This window comes from Cimex lectularius, unplaced genomic scaffold (assembly GCF_000648675.2).
Source record: "Cimex lectularius strain Harlan isolate CLEC.00 unplaced genomic scaffold, Clec_2.1 scaffold8, whole genome shotgun sequence".
NCBI classification, from domain to species: domain Eukaryota; kingdom Metazoa; phylum Arthropoda; class Insecta; order Hemiptera; family Cimicidae; genus Cimex; species Cimex lectularius.
Genome location: NW_019392656.1, coordinates 753,242 through 765,943, shown reverse-complemented (window position 1 = coordinate 765,943; position 12,702 = coordinate 753,242). Strand labels below are relative to the sequence as shown.

The 12,702-nt window shown below is 34.1% G+C and overlaps 1 protein-coding gene across 1 annotated transcript; it reads right to left on the bottom strand.

Annotated features, from left to right (window-relative positions):
• Positions 1-1,689: 1,689 nt before the first annotated feature.
• On the bottom strand, positions 1,690-2,605 carry LOC106669623. Its single transcript, XM_014399205.2, has one exon. The coding sequence runs from the start codon at positions 2,428-2,430 to the stop codon at positions 1,930-1,932; it is 501 nt and encodes a 166-aa protein (XP_014254691.1). The 5' UTR covers positions 2,431-2,605; the 3' UTR covers positions 1,690-1,929.
• Between the last annotated feature and the right edge of the window lie 10,097 nt (positions 2,606-12,702).

Sequence of the window (12,702 nt, the reverse complement as noted above, 5' to 3'; positions counted from 1 at the left end):
TTTTTGGTCTGTTATACCATAAAACTAAAAAGACGTGACAATTTTTTTGGTACAAATAATAAAAAGTATAAACGTCACGGATTAAATATTAAAAATATTTATTATGGACTGATGGGTTCTTTTTCACTGACAATTCTAGTCTTTTAAACGCAGTTTTAATAGATAAGAATTGTAGGGACAAAAAATATAAAAAACAGCCTCCTTAGTCGACGGTGGATGTGGGTCGATTGACCCGTTTTTCCACTATATTTAAGATGTCCTAGGAATCTGTTTTTATAACATTATTACTGACTATAACAATTTTTCACTATTTCTTTCTTTCGCTCTTTCTCCTTTGTTTTCTGTATATAATTATTCCTATCTCATCAATACCGATAACTGCCCGTCGCAATATGTATTATCTATCCATCACTGTCTTTTTTTTTGATCGTTCAATTTCTTTTTAAATCTTTCCGTCTGTAACTTTATTTTACTCTTTGTTTACTATTCTACATCTTATACATTTCACATCAAGCTTCACTTTCTTTTTCTCTCCGTCCTTCTCTCACACTGACAGATTTTTTAATATAAAACTATAATCATCCATAATAAGAACATTATTGTCCGTAATTTGTACTAAATTATTTTATTTCGATAATCAATCCGTCTCGCTTTTTGTTTATATTTGTCTCTTTGTCTCAATCTTTCTTACTCATCCCTCTTTCTTGCTCTCTCTCTTTCTCTCTCACTCTCTTGCTGTCAGTCAGTCAGTCAATCAATCCCTCCATCAATCTATCTATATATCTATATATTTAGTTCTCTCTCTCTCTCACACACTCTCTCTCACAAAGGTTTTTTTAACGCACTTTCATTAGATCTAGGAGAGCAGATTAAAGTGAGAAAGCAAAAGAACGAAATAACATCAAGCCTCGTTAGTTTAGAGAGAATGTGAGTCGATTGGCCCAATTTTCCACTGGCTCCAACATATCTTTTTTAGAGCATAATTGAGTACGTGAAAAATGTTAGAAATTTGAGGAGAAAAATACAACGGAACAGGAAATTAACATAAATTTTAAACTCTCTAAGAAAACAGACTTTTACTATTATATACTTATTATATACTCATCATTATCCTCGCCACTTCCAGAAAATAAAAAGGAAAAACAACTAAATAAAGGAAAGAAGAAAACATAATTATATACTCAGTTAAATAATGCATATTTTGAAAAAAGGCAAAATTATACTTGTGAATGTCGTGTTTAAAAACCGCAAAGATATTATAATAGATTTGTTTTGAAATTTATTTTTGACCAGATAAAACTTTTCACACGCATTTATAAATAAGATCTACTTTTCTTAAACCAAGAATTTTCAATCAAAGAAATTACAATAGATAAATAAATACTTTTGTGAGAGAGATAAATTTCTTTTGTATAGAAGAAACCAATAATTTGCTCATAAGTAAATCTTAGACGGCTAGGGCTTTTATTCATAAAAGTCGAACAAAAGATTAGATTTAAATTGATTATTAAAATTTTAAGCTAGACTGAGTGATTTTTTTAAATTTTATTAATTTACATCGGAAATTGTCACACCGGTTTACAATTTTCCAATATTTTTTGTTAAGGAGCCGATGATTTTATAAAAAAGAAAAATATTTAAACAATAAATAATTTATTAACAAAGCTTACAATACAGACCTGAGTTTAGGATATTGTTGTTTATTACAGCTAAAATAAATAAATAAAATGAACACAGCCACGTTTTACATTGTTTTAGATTAAAACTTGATATACCGCATCGTACTTGTTTCACACTTTATTCACACACTACGACGTACTCTTTGGTGTCTAGTTGGATGTCTGCTATTTTGGCGTATTTCGCATGACGAGGGTGAAATTAAAGAAATAAAAGCTGGGCCTTATCGAGAGAAGGCTTGTCGATAGATCATCACCTGTGATGGTGATGGTGTGTCTTTTTCTTATATCCCAAGTTGTAGTAGCGTATGTGCTCGCCGTTCCTCGGACCGAAGACCATGTTTCTGAGTGTGAGGAATATCGCAGCGTTTAGAGCCATCATGTTGATCATGACGGCATTCATGACGAACATTTTGAGCGAGGCGAGCATGAAAGGGGCGTAGCCCATGCTCATCATAGCCGGCACGAGCATGTAAGGCCACATCTTCTTCATCATCTTGGACCAACCGCCGCTCTTTTTCCGTCCGACGGCCCGTTCGGCCTCGTCCACGCTCCTCTGTTTCCTCTCCTGCTCCTTGATCAGTGGGAATCCCTTCGGAGGACCTTTCACGGAAATCGCCGACGAACTGACGACGATTTCACCCTGGATCTTCCCGTCTCCGGACGACTCCTGGGGCCGGAAGTTCGGCCGGATGGACGTGCAGCCGATCTGGCACACGAAACCGGCCACGACGATGATCCATCTCAACTTCATGGTTACTGACACACGACTGTCCCGGTCCCCGGGTAGGTGCTGGATTTCATCCTCTCCACGTCCACAACCCCCTCTTTCAGGACCTCTACAATTAAGTACCGCAAAGTCCTTCTTCGTCCATCGATTAAGACAAGAACGCAACTAATATTTTTTTATAATTTTATGCTTTCTAGTAACTATTTATATAATTGTATTATCTCTCTCTCTCTCTCTCTCACTCTCTCTCTCTCTCTCTCTCTCTCTCTCTCTCTCTCTCTCAAAAACCATCATAAAATCTTGGAATCATAAATTAATTAATATTATGGTTTATATTATGTGTTTTTTCATTCTCTAAACAAAAGAGTCTTCATAAAATGTATGTTTATTGTAAAATGTACTACTCACGTTAAGTGGAAGAAGGGTCCACGAGACCTAACTTTGCGTAATTAAATAAAACGTTTAATCAATCAATCTCACACTCTCTTCTTTTCTCTCTCTCCACCCTCTCTCTCTCTCTCTCTCTCTCTCTCTCTCTCTCTCTCTCTCTCTCTCTCTCTCTCTCTACACATACACACACACATCTCCCTCATTCCCTCTCTCAAAAACCATCATAAAATGTTGGAATCATAAATTAATTAATATTATGGTTTATATTATGTGTTTTTTCATTCTCTAAACAAAAGAGTCTTCATAAAATGTATGTTTATTGTAAAATGTACTACTCACGTTAAGTGGAAGAAGGGTCCACGAGACCTAACTTTGCGTAATTAAATAAAACGTTTAATCAATCAATCTCACACTCTCTTCTTTTCTCTCTCTCCACCCTCTCTCTCTCTCTCTCTCAATCTCTTCTCTCTCTCTCTCTCAACCTTTCTCTCACACACTCTCTCTCACATTCTCTCTCTCTCTTTCTCTTACTCTCTCACTCTCTTCTTCTCTCTCTCTCTGATGCACTCTCTCTTTTACTCTCTCTTAATCCTTTTTGTGGAGCAGTGTACAACTTGTAGTTAGCACAATAAAATAATGTAAATTTAAAAAAATTATTATTCAGAAATCGTGAGATGCGGTCTGGTGTGATGTAGGTAAAGAAAAATATTTTCTTTATCGTGCCAACGTTTCGATCTTTTGAGATCATCTTCAGGGCTCAAAGTGTTTGTCTTCCGTGTAATTGTGCCATTCTTGCGTGTCGTGCTGAGAGTGCCCTTTTTCTGATAACTACATCACACCAGACCGCATCTCACGATTTCTGAATAATTATCGATTAACGGTCACTAATCACCACATATTAAAAAAAATAACTTTTAAGTCTATGGAAGGTAAAAGTTCAATACGTCTATCCTTACAATAAAGAAAATGGAGGTGGATACAAAATCGAAATTCTTTTGGGTTCTTGCATCAATCTAAATAAAAGGCGAGTAGTTCAGATAATGAGAAAGTCTGCTTATGACCGTTAATCTCACACTCTGTTAACTGTCTGTTTCAAAATTTTAATTTTAAATCATTTGTAATATTAAAAAATCAATTTAACAACGAGCCTTGGCGGGAGTCGTGAAAAGAGGAAGATCTAGTTTTCTCTATTTTGGAGTCTGCATTCATTACGACGGGAAAAACTGAAAAACGCCAAATGTCGTGACAAGAGCCTCCCAAGTCTTTAATTACAAATTGACTGCAATTACAGCTAAAAGTCGGTGATTCATTAACAGTCACGCTTTTTGACTCCGTGGACGTTCGATGTGTGTTATTATTTCCAAGCACACGCGTGCTACATCGCTGAACTATCTCAATTAAAAATTGTTTTTGAAACTGAAAAAGGTGGTTTTATAAAAATGTAATAAACTTTGAACATCTGCAATAAAAATCTGATGGCATTAAAAGTCCAAAAATATAAGAAAATTCAGAAGACATTGACATTTGTTTATTATGTATATTATACTGTTTTTATCTATTTACAATTATAATTTCTATTTTTTTTCTTCGAACACTCATACTTTCTCTATTCCTCTCTCTTTATCTACGGACAGTCGTCAAGTGAAACGTAAGATTTTGTTTGAAATGAAAAAGTCAGTGTCACGAGCGGGATTCGAACCCACTGCACCCCCATTGAGCCGAAGGTCGTGGGTCGAATCCCGCTCATGACACTAACTTTTTCATTTCAAACAAAACCTTGCATAAGAAGTTTTGTTTTAGTTTTAGAGCCGGCAAACTAATTGGTCATCGCCGGCCCTCTCTTCCTTAGCTTGACATTTCTTTTCTTATCTTTCTGTAGTATTAATCTTAATTTCTTTGTTTTGTTTCTTCAACTAAGTTTCGTACATTACAGTACAACAGCAACCAACTCCCTCTTTTCTTTGTCCTATTGCTGGCCTCTTGGTACCTCAGGGCCTCGCCAATTATGGATAAAATAAGGCAAATAACAAACACAAATCACAGAAACATGACAGTCTAGTTAGCATTCACACCACCAAAGAGTACTCGGGGTTGGGAATAAACCCTTCCAATCACGCTAATAAATTACATTTACATTCCCTACATATATATAATATTACATTGCTTTTGTATTTCTTTAGTTTATATATTCATCGTATACCAATATCTATCTTTGTACATTTATATTTCACTTACTCACACCCTCGTTCTTTCTTTTTCTATTTTCCCTTTCCCCCCCGTTCCTTTTACCCGTTTAATCTCCTTTAACATTATTTCACGTTGTGTTTCTTTATCAAACTATTTATATAATTAATATCTCTCAGCCCCTTTTTACTCTCATTCTCCTTTTCTCGTTCTCTCTCCCTTCCAGTTCCTAATCATCTAATTTTTAAATGTGTTAAGAAAAATCTATATCTAATTTTGTAGTATAACTTGCATTATTATAAAATAATATAATTATTTAACTTTAGCAGTACTTAGCCAAAGTCTATTTATTTTTGCGAAGTTATTCAATAATAATAGGCTCAATAATTCAATAATAATATACATAACTTATAAGTTAATCTTTATGTAAGGTATTGGTTGAGATAAAAAAGTCAGCGTCATGAGCGGGATTCGAACTCACGACATTCGGCTAAATATGCTCTACCACTTGAGCTATCGTGACTTCGATACACTCAGACACTAACTTCCCATCTGAACCCAACCTTTCGAATTTTCCCTCCTTTTTGCCACTTTTTCAAATGTCGTGTAATCTAAAAGATCTATTGATTCTTCGCGACAAATGACATGGCCACGGAAAGCTTTAGTGAAGATATACTTCATTTAACTTATTAAATTCATTAGATTTCGTAGTCCTCGTAGGCCAAATAACATTTTTCAATTAATTAATCTTTATGTAAGGTATTGGTTGAGATAAGAAAGTCATCGTCACGAGCGGGATTCGAACCCACGATTTTCGGCTGAATACGCCGCTGCTCTACCACTTGAACTATCGTGACTTCGATCCATTCGGACAGGTTGAGTTGAGATGGAAGTTAGTATCCGAGCTACAGTAGCGGCGTATTTAGCCGAAGGTCATGGGTTCGAATCCCGCTCGTGACGCTGACTTTTTTAATCTTTTTTTAAAACAAGATAGTTCCTACTCACAGTAGATGTAAATGTAGATGGAATTTTGGTTCCGGGTCCAAATACTCCTGCCCCCGTACCTTCTTGTGTTCTAGATCCATCTGTGTACCAGAGGATGGTGCCATTTTTAAAGGAGTTATTTCCCTTTCTTTCCCATTCTTTTTTGGTACCCAGATATATACTCACAGTAAGTTGTTTTCCATCGATCCGGATTTCGAGCCCCTTAGCTCATCATCAGGTTGTAGAAATTGTTCGAAGCTAAGGGGCTCGAAATTCGGACGTTGGAAAACAACTTACTGTGAGTAGGAACTATCTTTTTTTTTAAAGGATTGAACACCGCACTCACTCCTTCATCCACCATTTCTACTGACTATTTTATCTCAACCAATAACAACATAAAGATTAATTAATGGAAAGATGTTATTTGGCTAAGCGGACCACAAAATCTAATGAATTTAATAACTTATAAGTTTAATTTATTCTCACTTTAATAATTTACTTTATTATTAAATTGTTATTTTTATTTACTCCTCTTTCTTTATAGGTTTACCTATCTTTCTATTCATTCTATACATTTATATTGTTATCTATATATCATTTTATCTTAATTTATTGTCAGTTTATTTTGTCATCTATCCTCCTATCTATGATATCATGCCCATCAGTCACTATTTTTTTCTCTTTCTTTCTTTCTTAATCGTCAGTTCTTTATATCTCAATCTATCCTCCTGTTCGCGCCTATGTATCTATGATTTTACGTACTTATCTATAATTTTATCGATTGTATGTCTATTTTGAAAGTAATTTTATTGTTCAGTTTATTTAGATAAATCATTTTGTTTACTTCAAGTATTGTCTAATGTAACGATAGAAACTTCTAAATGATGAAATCAAGGTATTATGTTTTATATTATGTTATTATTTATTATGTTTATGTAAGCTGAGCTTTTTTTCCTTTTCTTCTTATTATGAAATAATAATATAATCGGAAGATTAAAAGTAAAAAAAAAATATAAGCTCGACAATATAAATNCATATATATATATATTATAATTACGCCTTGAAAAAGCGTGTAGCCTAAGTTATTAATTTATTAGTGACTGCGAAAAAAGAAAGTGAAGGAACCAGCAAAGCCGATTTGCCAGGCTGCGTAGCACTTTACAAATCAAAACATTTTCTGTCTGACCTCTCGACAGAAGAAATGATACCGCTCACAGATGTACATCCAAATCGAAGTCAATTACAATAAAGGAAAATACCGTCCGTGGCTAACACACTTTCCTGGATCCGACCTTAAAAACGAAGAGGTCACTTTCTCGTTCTACATTCACTTTCCACCCGCTCGCCACTCCGGCGTCATCCCAGGATCTCTGATTTCGAAGTTAGATAATCCGACAATTATGCCGGTAATGTTTTCATCACGATCAAACTTTATTTCTCCTATTTTTATAATTACTGATAATTTGGAATAAGACGGGCTGAACGGAACAACATACTTTGACTAGAACATTGGGACTTGCAACTTGACTCGTCTGTGTAACTTTGGAACGTTTTCTTTTTGAAAAGACACGAAAAATCTTGCAATATATTTTTAAATTTTCCACAAATAAATTGCGTTTAAATAAAACTAAATGTTATAAAATAGATCATACTATATAAACAATGATTATTTGGAGATCGTGAGATGCGGTCTGGTGTGACGTAGGTTTTAGAAAAATATTTTCTTTATCGAGCCAACGTTTCGATCTTTATTGAGATCATCTTCAGGGCTCAAAGTATGTTTTCGGGGTAGATGTGTCATTGGGTGTCGTGTTGAGAGTGTTTCTTCTTATTACTTAAGTCTCTCAACACGACACCCAATATTGATACATCTACACAGAAAACAAACACTTTGAACCCTGAAGATGATCTCAATAAAGATCGAAACGTTGGCACGAGTTTTTCTAAAACCTACATTACATCAGACCGCATCTCACGATCTCCAAATAATCATTAACTAACGGTCACTAAACACCACACAAACATAAACAATGTACATAAGTTTATTTTTCTCAACAATCCTACAAGGCAAAACTTTTTCCTTGTTTCAAACGAAGTGCCAATAAACTTTTTACTCATTTGAATTTCAAAACTCGATATCCAATTTTAGCTTTTAAATTCGGGCCCGCTGCGGTTTCTCCGGCTTTTAGCTTTCCGAAAGAAGGAAAAGGTTTTCTGTCCTTGTGGGTATTGACCTTTGGCCAATGGCCGGCCGACTTTGAGACAGGAAGATCCGGTACTGTGAGAATCTTCATCGTCAATTTTTTTCTTTTGTCACTATTCCCACATTGAAGAGAATCCTCCGTTTGTCTCTCTCAATATCAGTATGTAGATATTACAATAATTTCTGTAATGAATCATCCTGTTCCATGGTGATTACAGTGCTCTCTTGGATAAAGCATTCATTCACAAAACCTATTACAATACAATGTACAGTCTATTTTTCTTTAAAAAGTCATTTTTTTAATTTATTTATCATTTTCTTTACTGCTTCTTCATCTTTTCACGCAATTTTTAAGCAGTAGATATACTTAAAACAAGACCGATGTAGACTGATCTCGGACTAGCAATACATGCGGCAGGTAATGTGGTGATCTTTCCTATGTTGCTTATGTCACCATCATTACTTATCGCGTCTCCCAAATATATGTATTCTTCTGTTCTCAGTATATGTTAATTGAGCCTGATGAATAGTAGTCATTCTGACTCTATTATCGCGCTGATGGAAGAGCTCTCGGCATTTCATGGTTATCTTCATTTTCACGTACTATAATCTGATAGGAATAATTCATTGAACTGACTTTTTTGCCTGTGTGTTCATTTGTGTCTGGGTTTATCATTTTGATGTTGAAATGACCTATGGAAAAATAATTGGATATTGCAATGAATCTGTGTGTCAGCAATTCTTTGTAGTTGGTCATTTCTGCGCCGCAAAACGATATTGCTAGGATGAAATTCTTCTCGAACCATGACAAATTACTACCTCACCAATAGCTGATATTCGATCAGCGCGAATAATGCTACTAACTCTGGCTGCCTGATGGCATTTTTGAACGTCAACATTAAATTATTGTCATGTAACATTTTTTGCAATGACTCAACAAGCTTCTGATTCTGGTAGAGATTTGGCAGTGTGCATTCAATTGGTCATTTTCATCGCAAATAACCTCTGCGGTAAACTTGTCCCTGAATTTAAAATTTCGGCATAAAATGCTCTGTTATGACGTTAGCGCTGATTGAAGTCATCTGAAAAAATGAATTGTAATATCTGATGTTTTTGAATGATTAGTTATTCCATTTAAGAAACTTTTCAGCGGTTCTTTTGGCAGCTCCAGTTCAGGTAGCGTCACTTTACCGCTCGCGCAGCAAATTTCCGGGATTTCTCTTTAAATTTCTTTGCTTTGTAGTGTGGACAAACTTTGTGCATTTTTCCGATTTGAACGAATTTACTTGAGGTATTGTATCGAATATCCGGTTCGTATGAAAAAGCGTTCGGTGATATGATGCTCGATCATATATCATGCTCCCTAACCATTCAGATGTTGATGATGGTCATTGTTCTTGGCATTGTTGAAACGATTGTGCTGCTCTTCTTCTTCTCGATTCGACTCGTAAGACTTCAAATCGCTGATCTGCCGATTTTTCTGCTCACCTTTGAGAAGTTCTGTCTCTAACACGTTCATTATCGTTTAAACGTTCTTGATCAATGCGGTTTGATTTTCTTTGACGTTCTATGATTGCTTGTCGAGAACGGCGAAATATGTTCGAACATGGGCAAGGCATTACAGATGATTAATGACTACTCTACTATGACTAAGATTTTTTAAATTATAACTTAAGGATTTCATATATACTTTTGTAGAACACCAATTTAATTCGGAAACGATTAACTTTAGCAAAAAATGGTCTTATACACACCCCAAGTTAATTTTGGCTAGGAATCGCGTTGTGGTAACGGATTTAACATAATTTTCTCATCTAGGTGTGATGATTAGTGACCGTTAATCGATAATTATTCAGAAATCGTGAGAACACCAGACCGCATCTCATCACGATTTCTGAATAATTTCTCATCTAGCTCGGAAATGACACAAACTTTGTTATTTTAAATGAGAAGCCCATACTTTTATTGTACAATTCGATTCTAGAGCTTATTTTATGTCACTTTTACTGAATGGAAATTTTTTATAGGATCGACCAATTCTGAGTTATGCCCGACGGAAGACGCGTGAGTTGTTATGTTTTTTGCTACAAGATGGCCCTCCTCGTTTTTAATTTAAATTTAGGGGTTTTATACAGTGCCTTTTTGTGCATTGAACTTATTTGAGCATTTTTATAAACATAAATTTTAATAAATGGTCAAATCTGCAACAATACATAGTAATATACATAGTAAGCTTAGAGTCATTTGAAAAATAAAATTGATTCCATGATATAAAAAATCTTTTTTGTAAAAAGAGGTTTTTTAAAAATTAATATAAGCTAAGCATAAAAGCAACCTCAAAGTAACAAAGTTAGTGTCATTTCCTAGCTAAATGAAAAAAGTTGTCATTAATTAATAAATCTGTTACCACCACACGATTTCTAGCCAAAATTAACTTGGGGTTGTATAAGACCATTGTTTCTTAATTAATAAGTTAATCGTTTCCAAATTAAATTGGTAAACTATAGAAATAGATTGTGTAAATATTTGTTCCAAAATCAAAACATTCATTCAAATGAGAAATACACTCAATACAAAATAAAGAGATGTATGTATTAACGTGAATTCAAACATGATCAACTTGAAGTTGATTTTGAATAAGAAAAACCACTTAAGAAGTTTGATGTCCATTAGCTGAATTTTAAATGTACAGGAATTTAGGGAAATGGACAAAAGAACAGGATCAGCATTGCCTTTTAGTAACACTCTCTGAGAGAGATTTTTGTAAAGAAACGTTAAGATGAGAAGAAATGTGAAATCAGAGAAGTCAAATGATCTAAGTGTGTTCTTGAAAGCATAAGAGAAGGAAGAAATTTAATGTGTAGGAGAATAAATTTGAAAGTTGCGCCAAGGTGACGTCAGACAGTGACGTACTTAAATCTGTTGGTCACTTCTAAGAAGGTTATTGGTTACAAGTGCTTATGTATATAGAGAATAAAGAGCGTGTGTTTGAAAACGAAAAGTCTACGTTTTCTTTATCCGATTCAATCCTGAAAAGGCCCTACAAATGTTACGTGGTTTTTTGCCAGCATTCTGCAGACATTGGAAAAAGATTGGATTCAATTTAATGTGTAGATTCTGCAAAGAAGCTCAAACAACTCAAATAAATTGACTATCAGATAGCAGTCCACGTTAGAAAGTTCTTTGAACTTATAAGCACAATTGTGGAAGTTGTTTGTTATTCACTGTCCCTCCAAATGGGGGCATGGCGAATGAATGACATCCAAATAAGGGTGACACTGACTATCAAACTGATCTGGCCTGGACCTATTTTAGATTTAAGTCAGGAAAAAATCGCAACAGCTTTTTTTGGGTAATAAAAGAATGGAAAAAAAATAGAAACTTCCATGATAGATTATTGGCTACCATTTGATTTTTGCCTTGGAAATATGACTTGCCACACAAAATAAATTAGTTCACATTTAACTATAAATTAAAGATGAATGTGGGGAAACCTTTGTAGCAACCCTTCACAAGCTGCCTTTGAAAATTGAAAATGTCTTTATTTAACTAGTAAAAAAGTAATTTTTCGCTAAATACATATTTATTATTCACCCTGCTTTAAATGTTGATTCATAATTCATCTCAACATTTCGTAACATCTACCAGGGATGCTGACTTAATCCAGCCAAGATTTTAAACTATCCTAGGAATAAATTTAGCATCAACATATAACAATAAATTTTTTTGAATGACCCCTTGGACTCCAGAATAAAAGATTATAAATGTAGGACGGTTATCATGTATGTAGTTCGTGTAAGGGGTTTCAGTACTACGAGGTTTTAGAAAATTTTCAAAGATACTTCCTTAAAAAAATGTTTTCTTTGCCATCAGTCATCCCTAACTTTGTGCTAGCTTTAGAAACTGAAATGGAACCCTTATTTTTGTACACCCTCCAGCTTCAACCTAAAATTCTTCCTGAAAATACTGAAGTTGTTGCCTTGTAATTATAATGTTCCTGAAGATATAACTCATTTTCTGGGTCATTTTCCTTTCCTTGCAGAAGTGTAACTATTTTGGAATTGGAACTCTTTCAAGGGACCACCCTCAGCCACATATTAATTTATTTTAATATGTTTCTCTGCCATTTTACATATTTTGGTGAATGATCTATTCAATTTTGCTAGTTTATGTTTATAAATAAGTTAATTAATCATGTTTCCTGTCACTTTCCTGCAAGCAGCCCTTGTCATTGAATGTAATATTTTATATTTTTTAAAGAATGTATATTTTTTTTTTCAAATAAAAATTGATATAATAAAAGTAACAATAATAATAGATTTAGCAGTGGATTTTTATAAATTTAGCTATAATATCTGTGCTTAATTATTCTAACAATTTAACAAATATTTTACTTTCTGGAGTAACATTATATTACCTTAATAATATATAGAGCATGTTATACATATGTACTTATAACATATCAGCTTGAAAAAACCCACCATTATTCAAGTCCAATGTAATTGTTATTACATGAAACATTGAATTCCCAAAAT